Source organism: Oryctolagus cuniculus, chromosome 1 (genome assembly GCF_051225735.1).
Source record: "Oryctolagus cuniculus isolate XC-2025 breed Fujian yellow rabbit chromosome 1, ASM5122573v1, whole genome shotgun sequence".
Lineage (NCBI taxonomy): Eukaryota > Metazoa > Chordata > Mammalia > Lagomorpha > Leporidae > Oryctolagus > Oryctolagus cuniculus.
Window position 1 is genome coordinate 217,064,750 of NC_142867.1, and position 17,137 is coordinate 217,081,886.

At 53.0% G+C, this 17,137-nt stretch overlaps 1 protein-coding gene across 2 annotated transcripts; it reads left to right on the forward strand.

The window, feature by feature from the left end:
• The first annotated feature begins 1,859 nt into the window (after window positions 1-1,859).
• SLC31A2 (solute carrier family 31 member 2) lies at window positions 1,860-17,009 on the forward strand. 2 transcript variants are annotated; one of them, XM_070055743.2, is made up of 4 exons: window positions 1,860-1,965; window positions 10,145-10,211; window positions 14,374-14,787; window positions 15,699-17,009. In XM_070055743.2, exons 3-4 carry the CDS (start codon window positions 14,600-14,602, stop codon window positions 15,865-15,867), a joined length of 357 nt encoding a protein of 118 aa, XP_069911844.2. In that variant the 5' UTR covers window positions 1,860-1,965; window positions 10,145-10,211; window positions 14,374-14,599; the 3' UTR covers window positions 15,868-17,009. The 2 variants fall into 2 exon arrangements, with proteins under 2 accessions (XP_069911844.2, XP_002708162.3); XM_002708116.6 differs by having other exon boundaries at window positions 14,598-14,787.
• The last annotated feature ends 128 nt before the right edge of the window (window positions 17,010-17,137 follow it).

Sequence of the window (17,137 nt, forward strand, 5' to 3'; positions counted from 1 at the left end):
AGGGTTAAGTGCTGAAAACAACAGCCATGAGGAAGGCAGAATTGTGAAGGTCATCAGATTGTGACCAAGCCAACAAAAACAGCCAAATGAATGAGGTAGTATTGCAGATCTGTCGAGGCGCAGGGCGGGTAAGGCGCACAGGAGCCTGCTTGTGGGAAGGTGAGATCGTTTTACTCCTGCTTGGCAGGTGAGCCCCAGAGAAGTGACAAAGAACCCCCACACTGCTCCCCAACTCTGGGGGCCTGGATGCTGCAAGGGACCCTACAGCCCCTCCTGGGTTGCGTTCCCATGGCACAGCACACCTTGACATGGGCACCCTCCCCCCCACCAAGACCCCATCACAAACCCCAAGCCCTGGCTGCCTCCACCCCCATTACCTCTCAGGCTGAGGCTCCTAGCAGCCATGTGACCTTGAGCAAGTGTGTGACCTTGGCCTTCTGCATATGACTTCCTCTCCCAGGACGGGAATAGTTGCTACTGATGTTGACAATGACTGCCAGGTGTGGAAGAAGCGCTCATCGCTAAAGACCCGATTGCGACCTCAGCTTTACAGTCAACACTCCTATGTCATAGATTCTATGATTATCTGCACTTCACTGACCAGGAACTGAGCCTCGGGAAAGTAAAGCTATTTTTTTTTTTTTTTGCCGGCGCCGTGACTCACTTGGTTAATACTCCGCCTGCCGCGCTGGCATCCCATATGGGCTCCAGTTCTAGTCCCGGTTGCCCCTCTTCCAGGCCAGCTCTCTGCTGTGGCCCAGGAGTGCAGTGGAGGATGGCCCAAGTGCTTGGGCCCTGCACCCCATGGGAGACCAGGAGGAAGCGCCTGGCTCCTGGCTTCGGATCAGAGCATATCTCGGGCAGTAGCAGTCATTTGGGCGGGTGAACCAACGGAAGGAAGGAGGGAGGGAGGGAGGGAGGGAGAAAAGCTGGTATTTTTTTTCTTCCCCTCAGGTCTCATGGTCAAAACTTGATAGCTCGGGATTTGTTCTGGGATCAGACCCGAAGCTCAGGGTCTCTGCTGATGTTGTCCCCAGAAAGGTTTCTCTGGGAGTGCCTGGCAACAGATCACTAAATATATTTAAGAACTCAATACTGCTAAAACACCCTCACCACTCCCTCAAACAACAGCGAAAGCCGATCCACGAAATGGACAAGCAAGACACAAAAAGGGAAGAACCACTAAGAAAAAGTTTACCACCCTAGTAAACAAAGAAACACAAAATCACCGCCTTGATTCCAAGCTTATATTGGAAAAGATTTGAAAAGAATAGTTACTTTAAAAGTCTGGGGCATCAAGTGCTTGGGTACTTGCCACCCTGGGAGAAGCCTCAAAGAGACTCCAGGCTCCTGGCTTCAGCCTGGCCAGACCCTGGCTGTTTACAGCATTTAGGGAGTGAACCTGCAAATTGAAGCTCGCTTGTGCTCTCTCTCTCTCTCCCCCCCTCTCCTCTGCCCCCTTTACACTGCCTTTCAAATAAATAAATAAAAAATAAATAAATCTTAAAATGATTCAAATCAAAGTCAGGGGCATAACTGACTAATCCATTCCTAATTCGTTGCTATTGTGTCCACAGGATAAACTTGTCCATCTTCAGCCTCCCAAGTGTTTATTACAATTAGCAATAAATAATTTTATGGTAATTGCCAAGTCGAAGTCAAACACAAAACAATCAGCGAACGGCACGCAGGGCCGATCGCGCCCGCTGGCAGCTGCCGAGCCGCGGCTGTGCGCCTGAGCGCGTGGTCCCGGCCCGGGGCGCGGCCGCAGCCGCGGGGTGGGGCACGCGTGGGGACCACAACTCCCAGGCGCCCGCGCGCCGCCTCTCCCGGACCATGTGATTCCCGCGGCCCGGGTCGCGATCGCGGCTGCAGCGACCGCGGCGGCGGCGGGCGGACTCGCAGCCCAGAGACCGGAGTGACCACAGGCAGCCCCGGCGTTCGCCCTGCGCGCTCGCCATGGCGGTGAGTGCGGGGCGCCAGGCGGAGGACGCTACGCGGAGTGGGCGCCTGGGGCGGGGATCCCCTGGAGTGGTCTCCCAGGGCACCCCGAGAGCCTGGCCTCTCTGGCCCGGAGCTGGTGAGGGGGTGTGTTGGGGGCACTGTCAGCCGGATCAGATGGACGGACGCGGCAGGTGCAGTGACTTCAGGCGGTTCTTTTTGTCTGTCCCTCCTGCTGGAAGTCGGTCCTGCTGGACTAGCCCGCACCGAGCGCGTGGGTGAAGGCGGCCAGAAGCCCTGGCCAGCGGCCGGGGGCGGGAGGGCAGTGACCTGGGGACATTCCAGGGAGACTCCCACGAAGAGGAAAGACCTAGCGCGCGGGCACGCCGGCGGGGGCCCTGCCTTGGGCAACTTCCCACTTTGATTCTTTGGGGAGTTTAGTGCCAGCTACTTCCCATCTTCCCTACGCAGTGAGTCAGAGAATAGCGTTTGGGACTAACTACATTTCCTGCTAGGGCTCACCTGGGCAGGAGAACATGCCGGCTTGCAAGACTGTTTGGTCTTTGAAGAAGTTGGAGCATGTGTGGGCTTTCCTTTTAAATTCCAGGAAGAATATGGTAGAATTTCAGATCTAGGAAGTCCGTGGAAGCCTTGTAGTCAGAAGGCCCCTCCTGCCTCCCGCAGGCTCTCTAAAAGGGGAAATAGAAGGGAGCCCTTGAGAAAGGTCCCAGCCAGTCAGAGGTGGCGCTAGGACCCTAATCTCCATCTGCGATCTTTGGCTTTTAAATGAGAGAAACCCCAAGTGAGACAATGAAGAGGAAAACAAGTGTCTCTCCGCCCAGGGTGTGGCCCCGAATGAAGCACTGATAAATAGCTAGAGACAGAGATTTACCCATCTCCTGCAGAAAGCAAGACTCGGGCCCTGCCCCTCCCCTCACCCATACCACCACAAAGCCCTGTCCTAGAAGACTGCAGCCCAGAACCCCTTCCTTTTTTTTTTTTTTTTTTAAGATTTATTTTATTTATTTGAAAGACAGAGTTAGAGAGAGAGGTAGAAACAGAGAGAGAGGTCTTCCATCTGATGGTTCACTCCCCAGATGGCTACAGTGGCTGGAGTTGTGCTGATCCGAAGCCAGGAGCTTCTTCCGGGTCTCCCATGTGGGTGCAGAGGCCCAAAGACTTGGGCCATCTTCTACTGCTTTCCCAGGCTACAGCAGAGAGCTGGATTGGAAGTGGAGCAGCTGGGTCTCTAACCAGCGCCCATATGGGATGCCGGTGCTTCAGGCCAGGGTCTTAATCTGCTGCGCCACAGCGCCAGCCCCAGAACCCCTTCCTTAAGTCAGGGTGTGTGGATTTGAATATTTCCATCTAGCAGAAAGGTGTGGGAGGCAAAGTGACAGGTGGATCTTTGTCCCTCCTGGGCTTCCTTCCAGTTGGGAGGAACCAGTTGTGCTCTGAGACCACTTCTCGCTCTGAATGTACCAAGTCCCCCCCAACCCCTGTGGCCTCCCTTTCTGACCACACACACCTGTTGTTATGACCCGATCATTCCTCTGTCTCCCCTCCAGGGTGGTCAGTGCCACGTGGGCCCGGGACTTTCCCGGTTCATCCCTGTATCTGCAGGCCCCGCACAGCTGCCTGCATTAGTTTTACTGCTCTGTGGGCTTTCAGGTCCATGGCAAAAGGTGTCTGGGTTTGGCCCAGGCCCAAGGATGAGAGCAGGAAACCAGTTAGGGCAACTCCCGCAGAGTGATTAGCCACATTCCGTTCATGCCAACTGCTTTACCAGCTGGACTCAGAGAAGGGGTGATGGGCACAATTCCGGCCCCACCTGGCAGACAGAGGTGGAACCAGAGGCTTCTGTTGAAATTGAATGAGTCCAATTGCAGTGTAACTGGAGTTGCATAAGATTATTTATAGCTGTTAGTTTTTGTATATTAATCTTTCGTGAGCATTTTGCCATGTCAGCAAGTATCTTTTTTTTTTTTTTTTTTTTTTTTTTTGACAGGCAGAGTGGACAGTGAGAGAGAGACAGAGAGAAAGGTCTTCCTTTGCCGTTGGTTCACCCTCCAATGGCCGCCGCTGCAGCCGGCGCACCGTGCTGATCCGATGGCAGGAGCCAGGAGCCAGGTGCTTTTCCTGGTCTCCCATGGGGTGCAGGGCCCAAGCACCTGGGCCATCCTCCACTGCACTCCCTGGCCATAGCAGAGAGCTGGCCTGGAAGAGGGGCAACCGGGACAGAATTCGGCGCCCCGACTGGGACTAGAACCCGGTGTGCCGGCGCCGCAAGGTGGAGGATTAGCCTATTGAGCCACGGCGCCGGCTCTATCTTTTTTTTTTTTAAGATGTATTTATTTACTTGAAAGGCAGAGTTACAGAGAGGAGAGGCAGAGAGAGAAAGGTCTTGGATCTGCTGGTTCACTCCCCAATTGGTCACGACTGCTAGAGCTGCGCCAGTCCAAAGCCAGGAGCCAGGAGTTTCTTCCGGGTCTCCTGTGTGGGTGCAGGGGCCCAAGGACTTGGGCCATCTTCTGCTGCTTCCCCAGGCGCCATAGCGGGGAGCTGGATTGGAAGTGGAGCAACCAGGACTCAAGCCGGCACCCATACGGAATGCCAGTGCTGCAGTTGGAAGGTTAACCTACTAAGCCACGGTGCCGGCCCCAGCAAGTATTCTTTTTAAAATCCTAAGATCTCTGGGAAGTGGGACTCATAATGATTCTTACATTCTTCTTGGTATTGTCTCAGCTTTTTACATTGAGCAAGTACCACTTCCTATCAGGGAGATAAACATTTTTAAATTACTCAATGTGGTCTTTTTAAATGTTTAACTTATTTGAAACTCAGAGCAACAGACACACAAACAGAGAGAGAGGGGGAGAGAGGGAGAGATGGAGTGAGGGAGAAAGAGGGAGAGGGAGATCTTTGATCTGCTAATTTACTCCTCAAATGCCCACAACAGCCAGGGCTGGGCCAGGTGGAAACCAGCAACCTGAAACTTCATCTGGATCTCCCAAGTGGGTGGCAGGGGCCCAAGTACTTGAACCGTGAGCTGCCATCCAGGGCATGCATTAGCAAGAGCTGTTGTGGGCATCTGGGGAAGGAACCAGCAGAAGGGAGATCTCTCCATCTCTCTCTCTGTCTCTCTCTCTTGCTCGCTTGCTTTCAAATAAAATGAATTTGTTAAGAAGGCTAGAAGGTGGGGCCGGCACCGTGGCTTACTTGGTTAATCCTCCGCCTGCAGCGCTGGCATCCCATATGGGCGCCGGTTCTAGTCCCAGTTGCTCCTCTTCCAGTCCAGCTCTCTGCTGTGGCCCGGGAAGGCAGTGGAGGATGGCCCATGCACCCAATGGGAGACCAGGAAGAAGCACCTGGCTCCTGGTTTCGGACTCGCGCAGTGCTGACTGTAGCGGCCATTTGGAGGTTGAACCAATGTGGGGCCGGCACCGTGGCTTACTTGGTTAATCCTCCGCCTGCAGCACTGGCATCCCATATGGGCGCCGGTTCTAGTCCCAGTTGCTCCTCTTCCAGTCCAGCTCTCTGCTGTGGCCCGGGAAGGCAGTGGAGGATGGCCCATGCACCCAGTGGGAGACCAGGAAGAAGCACCTGGCTCCTGGTTTCGGACTCGCACAGTGCTGACTGTAGCGGCCATTTGGAGGTTGAACCAATGGAAGGAAGACCTTTTTTTCTCTCTCTCTCTCTCACTGTCTAACTCTACCTGTCAAAAAAAAAAAGAAGGCTAGAAGGTGGGCACAGTGCACGCACACGTGAGTCCCCAGCAGACACAGTGGCTACAGGGCTGTTCTGCTCGGCCAGCTGGCTTCCCAAGGCTTTTCCCATGCGGTGCAGGCACAGGCAGGGTTTGGTGACACGAGTCAGGCTCCTACAGGACGGAGAGGCACGTTTGCCGAGCTGAGCAGCCAGGTCTACTTCCAGGTCTTTACCAAACCTACAGGTGCAGCATCCAAGTCTGAACTCAGGGATGTAGGAAGTGTCTGGGGGAGATTCCCCCACCCAACCCAGAAACGCAGAGGCCCGCTCGTTTTTTCTTTTATGCGGTTGTAGGAAGGGGGTGAAGCTCAAACCGAGGTCTGCACCAAGTTAACAGGAGCCTGTGAAAGTGAAGCCGGACCGAGGGAGAGGGTTCCAGGGTCCTGTCCCTGTCCCCATTTACACATGAGGACACCGAGATCCAGAGGCGGCTTGCTCTATATTAGCAGCTCAGGCCACACTGCTGTTTCCTAGCAGAGCCGGGAGGTGGGACCAGGCTGCCGCTTTAGATTCTGTATCCTTAACGAGTAGGCTTTGCCTGCTGTGTTCAAGCTGTCACAAACAGGCGAGCATTAGGATCCCACAAAGGGGGCTTGTTAACATCTTGTGTCTCTCTTGTCTCCTGGGGGTTGCCCTTGCATCCTGATTGAGAGACCTGAGAAGGCCCAGGCATCTGCATTTTCCATAAGGCCCTGGGGACGCTAAGGAGATGCTGCTGTCCTCCACCAGGCTGCCTGCCCATGCGGGCGTCACGGTGGGCCGGTGTCTCCCAGGCCAGGCCATGCCCCCTACAGCCCGTGACTCAACCTGGAGTGTACGCGGCCCGTGCCATCCACACCTGTGTCCCTCCCGCCTTTGCCACTGTGCCTTTTCATCCTGCTTCCTAGATGTAGTCCCCTGGGCTCTGGCCTTCCTTCCCGATCCTTGGATTGATCCTGGTCTGTCTCCTTTGCTTATTTAACGTGAGCTTGCCGTCTTTCTCAGAGAGGCTGGACTTCCTTGGATGGGCCGAGCATGGGTATCTAAAATACAGTTTTTTTTTTTTTTTTCTCATCGTTGCATCGCTGTCCCCAGTTTCTTCCTCCAAGGCAGCTGTATCTGCCCTTGTGCTGTTTTCCCATCTTCTTTCTGAAAGAAGCAAGACAGCCCGCCCCCTTCTCCGTCTCATATCACAAACCACAGTGGGCGTGTCTCCTCATCTTGATGTCTCTGTTTTTGTCTTGTGTCAGATGAGGGCCAGGTGAAATGACATGACTAGTCTTGAAGCTGCCACTGACTCAGGGTGACCTCAGGCACAGCTTCCTGTGCTGCCCTGAGAGGCTGCATTGAGAGGAGTTAAAAACCCAGAATCAGGGCTGGCGCTGTGGCGTAGAAGGTTAAGCATCTGTCTGCAGTGCCAGCATCCGATATGGGCACTGGTTCGAGACCCGGCTGCTTCACTTCTGATTGGGCTCTCTGCTAATGGCCTGGGAAAGTGGTGGAAGATGGCCCAAGTGCTTGGGCCCCTGCACCCGCGTGAGAGACCTGGAAGAAGCTCCTGGCTTCAGATCAGCCCGGCTCTGGCCGATGTGGCCATTTGGGGAGTGAACCAAAGGATGGAAGACATCTCTCTGTCTGTAACTCTGCCTCTCTAATAAATAAATCTTAAAAAACAAAAACCCAGAATCAGAAGCCAGCCTGTTTAGGCAGAATCCTAGCTAGGCAACTAGTTTCTTACCTAAACTGCTTTGTGCCTTAGTAGTTTCATCTGCAAAATGGAGCTAAGGATGAAAGTGCTGTACAAAGTTCTTGGAAAATGCAAATTATGAAAAACTCCACGTGGATTTCAGAATTTTTGCACCAAAATGAGCTTATCTTTCATTCCCTTTGCCATGAACTTTTTTTTTAAGATTTATTTATTTATTTGAAAATCAGAGCTACACAGAGAGAGGAGAGGCAGAGGCAGAGAGAGAGAGAGGTCTTCCATCCGATGGTTCACTCCCCAATTGGCCGCAATGGCTGGAGCTGCGCCGATCCGAAGCCAGGAGCCAGGAGCTTCTTCCAGGTTTCCCATGCGGGTGTAGGGGCCCAAGGACTTGAGCCATCTTCTACTGCTTTTCCAGGCCACAGCAGAGAAGATCGGAAGAGGAGCAGCCGGGACTAGAACCGGCACCCATATAGGATGCCGGCGTTTCAGGCCAGGGCTTTAACCTGCTGCACCACAGCGCCAGCCCTTTCCATGAACTTTTAAAAATACCTTCATAACCCCCTTGCATAATTAAGACACGTAACGGTTTTAGAACAGTGCCTACCACAAAACGTGCAGTGTCATCCCTCCCCACCCCCATGTGAGGAAGGAACGTTGCTCCGGCCACGCACGTGGGAGCCGGGACATAGTCTTTGCTGTTCCAGGCCGCTCAGCAGGGACGTGTGCAGGGCCCGGTTTCAGACTCCTAGCAGCACGGGCGGCTGTTAGACTCTATTTTGCCCAATTCCAATCTCTCCCTAACTTACCTGACCACAGAATCCCTTTTCTGGACTATTCTCACCTCCTGTGGTTCTCTTGTGGGCCACTCCTGAGAAGCGCCCTTCCAGCTTTGAGCTTCAAGGGCCACCTGGGGTGTGGAGCCCAGACCGCGCACTCCCTGGTGTGGGCGGCTTGGCAGTGTTTTCTTCGCCGTTTCCCTAGGAGGAAGCTGAGGCCTGGGAGAGGCGTGATGACAAATCTGTTTCTTTACTGTCTCCTCTGAGCCTAAACTACTACTACTTCTTTTTTTTTTTTTTTAAGATTTATTTATTTATTTGAAAGAGTTCCGAGAGGGGGGCAGGGAGAAACTGAAAAGGAGAGAGATCTTCCATCTGCTGGTTCACTTAGTCGGCCACAACGGCCGGAGCTGGGCTGATCCTAAGCCAGGAGCCAGGAGCTTCCTCCAAGTCTCCCATGTGGGTGCAGGGGCCCAAGAACTTAGGCCATCTTCTGCTGCCTTCTCAGGCGCATTAGCAGGGAGCTGGATGGGAAGTGTATCAGCCAGGACTAGAACTGGTGCCCACATGGGATGCTGGCACCACAGGCAGCAGTTTAACCTGTTGTGCCACAATGCCAGCCCCTGATCCTAAGCTTTTGAGGGGGAGAAACCTACAACACACATGGCCTTTGGCTTAGAGCTGCCGTCTGCAGACAGAAGCTTGGCACATCTGCAAACAAGTCTGTGGCCCTGGGTTCTAAGAGGCCATGGAACACCCACATGGCACCACTAGAGATGGCTGCACCCCGTATTAGAGTGCCTGGGTTTGAGCCCCACCTCTACTCCCAAGTCCAGCTTCTTACGAAGGTCACCCTGGGAGGCAGCAGGTAGTGGCTCAAGTACTCAGGGGCCTGCCTCCTACCTGGGAGACCTGGCTTGAGTTCTAGGCTCCCAGCTTCGGCCTGGACCGTCCCTGGCTGTTGCAGGCATTTGGGGAGTGAACCAGCAGGTGGAAGATTCTCTCTCTATATATATGCCTCTCTGTCTCTGTCTCTGTTTCTTGTGTTTCAAATCAAAATAAACAGAATTTTTGTAAAACACTGCCACACAGCTCCCACTCTCTTCCTTTCTGGGAGACGGGGAAGCTCTTGGTGTCCTGGAATGCACAGGGCTTTGGAATCCAGCGAGCCCCAGGTCGGAACCCCAGCTGGGCTGCCGTACCAGCATTCTGATCTCCAGCAAACTGCTTAACTTCTCTGAGCCTAGTGTCTCCCTTTGTCCTTCCTGCCATCGCGAGGACTGTGGTGATACTGAAAGGAGACACTGTATTCTGTATTAAAATCCCTTGATGCCGCCATCTTGAAGGCAGGGCGGGCCAGGCAGTCTTTTGAGACGGGCATTTGGGCAGTCGCTGTGTGGCCACTGCTCTCACCGTCCGTGTTTCCTGTAAGGCGGAGCACTCCTCAGGGGCAGACACCTCTCTCTGTAATGCTGGCCACAGAGTGGGGCTCTGCAGTGCTTATTGAAGGCAAGGACGCGTGTGGATTTCAGATTGAAGACAAACACTGCTGGCCGTGCCTGGGACAAGCGACAGAGAGGACACTCCGGGCTCCCCTTGCACAGCTCTCCTCGGGTGCCTGTCCTGGAGCTGAACAGAAGGCCTGGAGGCTGGGGGCACGGAGGGGCAGCGCCTCCCTACTGGGTTTGAAGGGTACAGAAGAGACGTGCACCTGGCTGTGGATGGGCACGCCCCACCCTCTCTTCTGCGGGGGAATGGCCAGCTCAGTGACAGCTCTGCTGCCCACCTGCTTGGCCCAGACCCTGCTCTGTGTGCCCCTAGTTGGCCCTGATGACCGCTGATGGCCTCCCCAGTATTTAAGTCCGATGATCCCATTGTCTGGGCACCCAGGGAAGGCTGCTGGAGAGCACTGGGGCCCACGATGCCCCTGCCCACCCCCGCCCCCCGTGATGCAGCTCCCCTTGTCTTGCAGATGCATTTCACCTTCTCACACGAGGTGGTGCTTCTCTTCGATTTCTGGAGCGTCCACAGTCCTGCAGGTAAGAATTGGGACGCTCAGACGTGTAGCCTGCGGAAGCTTGCCGCGCCAGGCGGTGGACCCTGGCTCTCTTTATTCTCCGAGGTGACTCTTCTGGCAAGAACTTTGCGCCTGTGACTCCCTTTGCAACCGCTGCCCTGCCTGCACATTGCAAAGGGCCCTCCTCGCTCAGTGATCCTCACCAAGGCCCAGGAGGCAGGGAGCTCTTCCTCCCTTTTTAAAAGATTTTATTTATTCATTTATTTGAGAGATAGAGTTACAGACAGTGAGAGGGAGAGACAGAAAGGTCTTCCATCTGCTGGTTCACTTCCCAAATGGCCGCGATGGCCGGAGCTGGGCTGATCCGAAGCCAGGAGCCAGGAGCTTCTTCCAGGTCTCCCATGCAGGTGCAGGGGCTGAAGGACCTGGGCCATCTTGTACTGCTTTCCCAGGCCACAGCAGAGAGCTGGACAGGAAGAGGAGCAGCTGGGTCTGGAACTGGTGCCCATATGGGATGCCAGTGCCATGGCGCCAGCCCTGGGAGCTCTTCCTTCTATCCCAGGGGAAGGAATTGAAGCCCAGAGAGGGCAAGCAACACGTGCAGGGTCACACAGTCAGGAAGCATTGGAGCCACAACCAGATCAAGGCCCCCTGGTGCCTCCTGGCATCTGCTTCACCCAGGTTCCTTGTCTCAGCCCGGAAGCCCACCATAGCTGCTGCAGCCTTGGCCCTCTGAAGAGAAACCAGTTTGAAAGGAAAGAATATTCCTGTGATTTAACAAGGCAGAGTTGGCACTAATTCAAGCTAGAGTTATTTTTTACCTTTAGTAAATGCATCTTTAAAAATACACTCTAAATATTAAATACCCATCATTGTAGGTACAGATCCAGCAACTTATGGTCCTCCCTACACTGGGTTCTCATGCTGGTTACCTAATACTGAGTAACAGTGGATTAAAACAATGGCAGGTGTTCTGTTATCCTCAAGGTTTCGTGACTTAACTGGGCACAGTTAAGCAGGCCTCACGGAAGACTCATGCAGGCCCAGTCAGCAGGTAGCAGCTGGAGCCCGCCGTCTTGAAGGCTTCTCACTGCCATGTCTGGTGGTTACTGCCAGTTGTTAGGATCTAAGCCGCAGCTGTTGGTTGAACTCCTACATGTGGCGTCTCCCATGGCCTGGGCTTCCTTGTGGCAGGACAGCTGGCTTCCAAGAGCCAGTGTCCCTAGAGAACGAGGTAGAACATGGTAGTACATGGGATGCATAAGACCTAGCCTTGGAAATCACATGGGCTTCCTTCTGCCTTGTAGATTGAAGCAGCCTCATAGGTAAAAGGGGAGGGAATGTGGACCCCGCCATTGGCGTCAAGAGTGCTGACCGTAGAAGGCTGTGTGGGGTGGGTCTTTAGAAGAATAAGGTAGATATGTGTGGACGTGTTCGTAGGGGCCACAGCTGGAGGGGAGACAGGAGTGAGAAGACTTCCTTCTCACTGTATACCCTGACAGTGTCTGAATGCCTGTCATGTGCATACAATCAATTGCAATTTGATGTTTTAGAAACCTGCATCTTTTTTTGAGGAGGATTTCCCAGTGGAAGCCAGAAAAGGAAAAACCAACTTCCTGTTGTTCCTTTGCTTCTATCCAACACACTTCTGTGACCGGATGTATAGGTTCGCGCCCACACCAGCCAATTCTCCAACACCAGATGGGTGTCCTACCACCTGGTTTAATTCAGATGCTGAGGGAGTTAGTGCAGAGTGGTTGCCTAGCAACGGGGCCTCCCTGCCCATGTGCTTCTCAAGGAAAACCACCGGGTTGCTGTGTCCTCCGAGAGCTTTACAAGGCGGCCCTGCTGGGGGACGAGAGGGGACCCAAGTCTACCTCCCCTTCAGAAGGCGTTTGGGGACGGGTGGAGTTAGGGTAAACGGGGTGTACCTGGGGGAAACTACATGATGGAAATGACCGGTGAAGGGGAGGCGTGGAGAGGCCCTTGTGCATGCACATTAGCACATTGTGCTTTTACTTGCGTCTCATGTTCAAAGCCAGAGCTGTGCCATTTACCACAAGGAGCCATAAGGCAGCTCTCCCTGCAGCCTGACCCAGTCTGTGCGGATACCAGTCATCATTTGGCTACAGCTGGTTCCAACTGGCTTTATCAGGGATCCTAAAAGACAGCTTCGTAGATTCCTAGAAAAGACAACTATTATGGGATAACACACTCCTATGCAACAAGCAGGTGAATGACTCTTGTGGGCTCTTAGTATGTTAGGCAGCTAAAGGGAGCTTGCTGTTAGGAGGGGGAGGGGGAACCTTTATTGTCCCTGGTTTCGGAGCCCACAGGTTAAGTGCAAAGTCCCACAAGACTGCCACCCACTTCAGACAGCAATCACAAGTCCCAGGTTGGCTCCTGCACTTCTGACTGGGGTTCCTGTGAGTCCTCTTTGGAGTTATTTGCTAGAACTCAGGGGAACACTTTTCTTACATTTACTTGCTTTTTTTTTCTTTTCTTTTAATATTTATTTATTTGAAAGGCAGAGTTAGAAACAGAGGGAGAGAGAGAGGTCTTCCATCCACCGGTTCACTGCCCAAATGGCCACAATGGCCAGAGCTGGGCCAGGCCAAAGCCAGGAGCCAGGAGCTTCCTCAGTGTCCCCAACGTGGGTGCAAGGGGCCCAAGCACTTCAGCCATCTTCTGCCGCTTTCCCGGGCACACCAGCAGGGAGCTGGATCAGAAATAGAGCAGCCAGAAATGGAACCTGCACCCACATGGGATGCTGGTGCCACAGGTTTACCTGCTATGCCACAGCGCCGGCCCCTTGCCTGCTTATTATTAAAGGACCACAGATAAACAGCCAGAGAAAGGAGATGTGTAGGGTAAGGTATATGGGAAGGGATTCTGAGCTTCCAGGCCTGCTCCTGGTGCGCCACCCTCCAAGTACCTGCATGTGTTGGGCAACCTGGAAGCTCGCCAACCCCATCCTTTGGGGTTCTTACGGAGGCTTCACACATCAGCCACCGACTCAACTTGCAGTCCTCCGCTCCCCACCGATTGGGGGTGGGGCTGTCAGTTCCAACCCTCTAATCACAGGGCTGCATCCCGAGCCCCCAGCTATCTCAATAGCATACAAAAGTCAGCTCTGGGCAGTTTGAGGGTTTCAGAAACTGTGTGCCAGGGAACCTGGGGCAGAGACTGAATACATAATTCTTATTATACCACGGAGCCCAATAAAATGCTTTAGCTGGACCATTTATTATCCCTCTACTTGTCAAACAGAAGTAGCACTGGTGGTTAACTTTACCCAGCAGGTCTAGGAAGCACTTTGTTTTCTGTAAAAGAACTTAACTGGCTTTGCTCCCTTTTATAAAAGTAATACAGGCGTTCTTCAGAACATTTGTGGGAAATGACATTATTTTGGTGTACACAGTTCTGAAGGCCATGCACAGTCTTCTCACAATATGCATTTTCATTGAACTTTTTGAAGCTCTCTCACACCACAGAGAAATGTTAGGAAATCAGATAAGGCAGTAAAAGCACCTGCATCCTGCCGGCCTCCTTCCAGGCTGACGGTGCACCTGCATGTGCACAGGGCCCTGCTGCACCTCTTGTCCTTTAAGAAGTCATCATGTACAGGGAAAAACAAAAACAAAAACAAACAAAAAAAAACAGCGACAAAGCACTCAGAAGACCAGGAGGTTTACTGATTATGCTTGGGGTCATCTGACCTTTCCTGGCCAACAGACCTATATGGCCAAATTATTACAGGGGTAATAATTTTTCAAGTCATTTTTTCTGATTGAAACTGCCAATACCATGAGTAGAAAGGGAGAACCATAAAGGAGAAAGAAGGTGACGTTCGTTCGTGTTTGTGTTAACCTAGAGCAGCAGTGTGGAGACAGACGCCATCAGCTGAACCTAGGGACTTGGTGGTGCTGCTTCGGAGGCATCCATACTTGCATCTTGCATTCTTCATGTGTAATCAGATTGCCAGAGACAAACTATTTCATCATTTATTGTAAATAACACTTTTCCCCCAGAGCTACCATAAAGTCTCTGTGATGTATTGTCTTCCAGTTGCAATAAAAATTACTGAGTTGCATCAATTGGGGAAAAAATAAAGAAGTTATAATGTCTGTGTGCAGCGTGCCCAGGGAGTAGCTGGGGCCATGGTATCTTTTCTTTGCCCCCAGCCCTTGGCCTCTCCAGGTGTCTTTTCCTCCTGATCTAAAAGGCCGAGAGAAGGAAAGAGACAGTGAAGAAGCTCCGGGCTCAGTGAGAGTGAGGAAGAAGGCACGCGGGCGAGGTAGACGGAATGGCTTTGTAGGCGGTGGGCGGCAGCGTCTGTCACCTGGGCCGGGTCCCAGGGCAGCAGCCCTCGCCTGCCAGGTCTCGGCAGCTCAGCCTCTTTGCACAGGCATGGCCGTCTCGGTGTTGGTGGTCCTGCTGCTGGCCATCCTGTATGAAGGTATCAAGGTGGGCAAAGCCAAGCTGCTCTACCAGGCACTGGCGAGCCTGGCCACCCCCATCAACCAGCAGCTCATCCTGGAGACAGACCGGGACTCAGCTGGCTCAGACGCACCCCCGGTCAGCAGAACCCGCCTCAGGTATGGGCGCTGCGCGCGGGGCAGGGGCAGGGTCCTCATGATTCCCCCTGAGAGGTGCGTTGGCCCGAGAGAGCAGTAGCCTCATTTCATAGAAAGGAGACTGAGGCTCCGGGAAGGAGCAGGAATTACGGAAGTGGTTAGTTAGCTCTGCTCTCCTGGTGTCTGCCCAGAGCTCTCTCCATGAACAGCCTCTTGGGAGGCTTGGGACAGCTTCAGGGAACCGTGATCTTCAGAACTCTGCTGGGAGCCTCTATCCAGGAATGGGGTGACCCAGCAGCACGCCCCCAAGTCTTACCAGGCTTCCCCAGGGATTGCTGACAGCAGTGTATCCCATGTGATGGGGGAGGGAGGCACCCTCACCTCTTTCGTCCCCTCCCACTCTGACTGGGGAACCACTCAGGATCTCCATTCTGCCTTCTCCACCTGCAGCGTAGCCTCTGCCTCACAAGCCCGCCTGTTTTGTCACCAGCCACCTTACGTGGGCATCGCATCTTCAGAATCCCACTGCGAGGTGTTCTTGTTCCTGGTTTACCGATGAAGGCATCTAAGTTCAGAGCAGTTCAGACATTTGTGCTAGGCCACATTTAGTAAGTGGCAGAGCTAGGAACCCATCTGTCACCAAAGTCCCATTTCCAGGGTCACGTAGCCTCCCACAGTAGATGCAGGGGTTAAATCCGCCTCTTACCCCATCAGACAAGATGGGTTACGTATCCTACCACTTTCCCTTTGCCTAGGATTCCAGGAAGCTCAGAGCTAACAGTGGAGATACGTCTTTTTACAAAGAAACTCTTGGGTTACCCATAGAAGTTATAAACAAACTGGCCATGTAACTCGGTGTCTTTCTACTTCCGGGTATCCACTCTCCATGTCCAGTTCACTACCACCATTAACTCGGTTCTCTTTTCCTCTAGGTGGTTTCTCTATCATTTTGGCCAGTCTCTGGTCCATATCATTCAGGTGGTCATAGGCTACTTCATGATGCTGGCTGTCATGTCCTACAACACTTGGATCTTCCTTGGCGTGGTCCTGGGCTCAGCTGTGGGCTATTACTTAGCCTATCCACTTCTCGGCATGGCTTAATTAGTGAGGGATGGACAGGCACCAGTGGCTGGAGGGAGCCGAGGTCCCCTCTTCCAGACACTGTAACTCAGCGCTTTTTCTTCTGGTAGCTACTGAGCTCAAGCTAGCACTTGCCCCCTGGCCACTGCAGGCACTTCCCCCCGACCCAAACTGCACAGGGCTCGGGCCAAGTCTTGTGCCTTAAAAAGGCTACTGAGACCTAAGGGAGAATGAGAGCAGAATCTCGGGGCCAGGGTTGCTAGCCTCTGACAACGCATCTGTGTAACTCAAAATTTCCAAAGATCTTCAAGACAAGAGATGGTTCTGGGTGCAGGGCATTGACCCTGGCACTGAACCTGGAAGCCGTCTCCTCCTGCTTCGTGCCTTATCTACAGGAGCATCTTCCACTGGATTTTCTGAACTCTTCTGCCTCTGGGGGACAGAAACCAAGCCAGCTCCTTTTCCTCACCTTGCTGCCTCCAGAACACATGAAGACTGCCTCTTCTGTGGATTAGGCAGACAAACCAAGATTTCTCATTTTCCTAGTTGAACTCCTGGTTAGCAATTTTGCACATTCATACAAAACGTTTAATGAAATAATTTTATTCTTGATGGATGGAAGCACCTGCTGAGACCTGTTCCCCCTTCAGGGGCAGGATTGGGGGACAAGTGACAGCTGAATGAAGGCAGAGATGCAGGGCTGTTATCAAGGCTCCTGGCATCAGACAGCAGCACCTGTAGGAGGAAAAGAGTCAAACAGCCTTCCGTCTGAGAAGCTCTTGATGGCCTTAATGCCCCTCTTCCCTGGATCCTCCTCTACGCAGAACAGAGAACTGCCATTAATAATATCCAACTCTTAATGTTCTTTACTTCCTAACTTACTGCTCACCCGTGATGCTTTAGTGGGGAACCATGGGTAAGCCACGGGGTCTCAACTGAGGACGCAGTAAGAAGAGAACCAAAGCCAGGACTGTTTACAGTCAGATGGACCATCTGGGTATCCAAGCCTCTTCACGGCAAAGGAAAGCGACCCAGGGAGAGAAAAACCACTGCTCAGACTGTCATGTCCAAGCTCAAGCACCTCATGGGCTGGAATACAAGACAGTCTTAAGCTTTGGGGGATTAAAAACAAACCCATTTTAATAAATTATATTTGTACACAGCCTGGGACTGCTCTCGTGTTTTTCCACATTCCAACAGTAAGCACGTGTAACCCTTGACCAACTGCAGGAGCCCAGGGGGTGAGGCAGCCGACAGTGCTCTCAGGCTGTCCGTGGACTGAGTCTGTGCA

Bases quoted from the DNA above. Each gene is read 5' to 3' on its own strand.
- SLC31A2 (XM_002708116.6), top strand. The intron at 10,212-14,597 runs GTAAGAATTGGG...CTCTTTGCACAG, and splicing joins GAGCGTCCACAGTCCTGCAG to GCATGGCCGTCTCGGTGTTG. The intron at 14,788-15,698 runs GTATGGGCGCTG...CTTTTCCTCTAG, and splicing joins GTCAGCAGAACCCGCCTCAG to GTGGTTTCTCTATCATTTTG.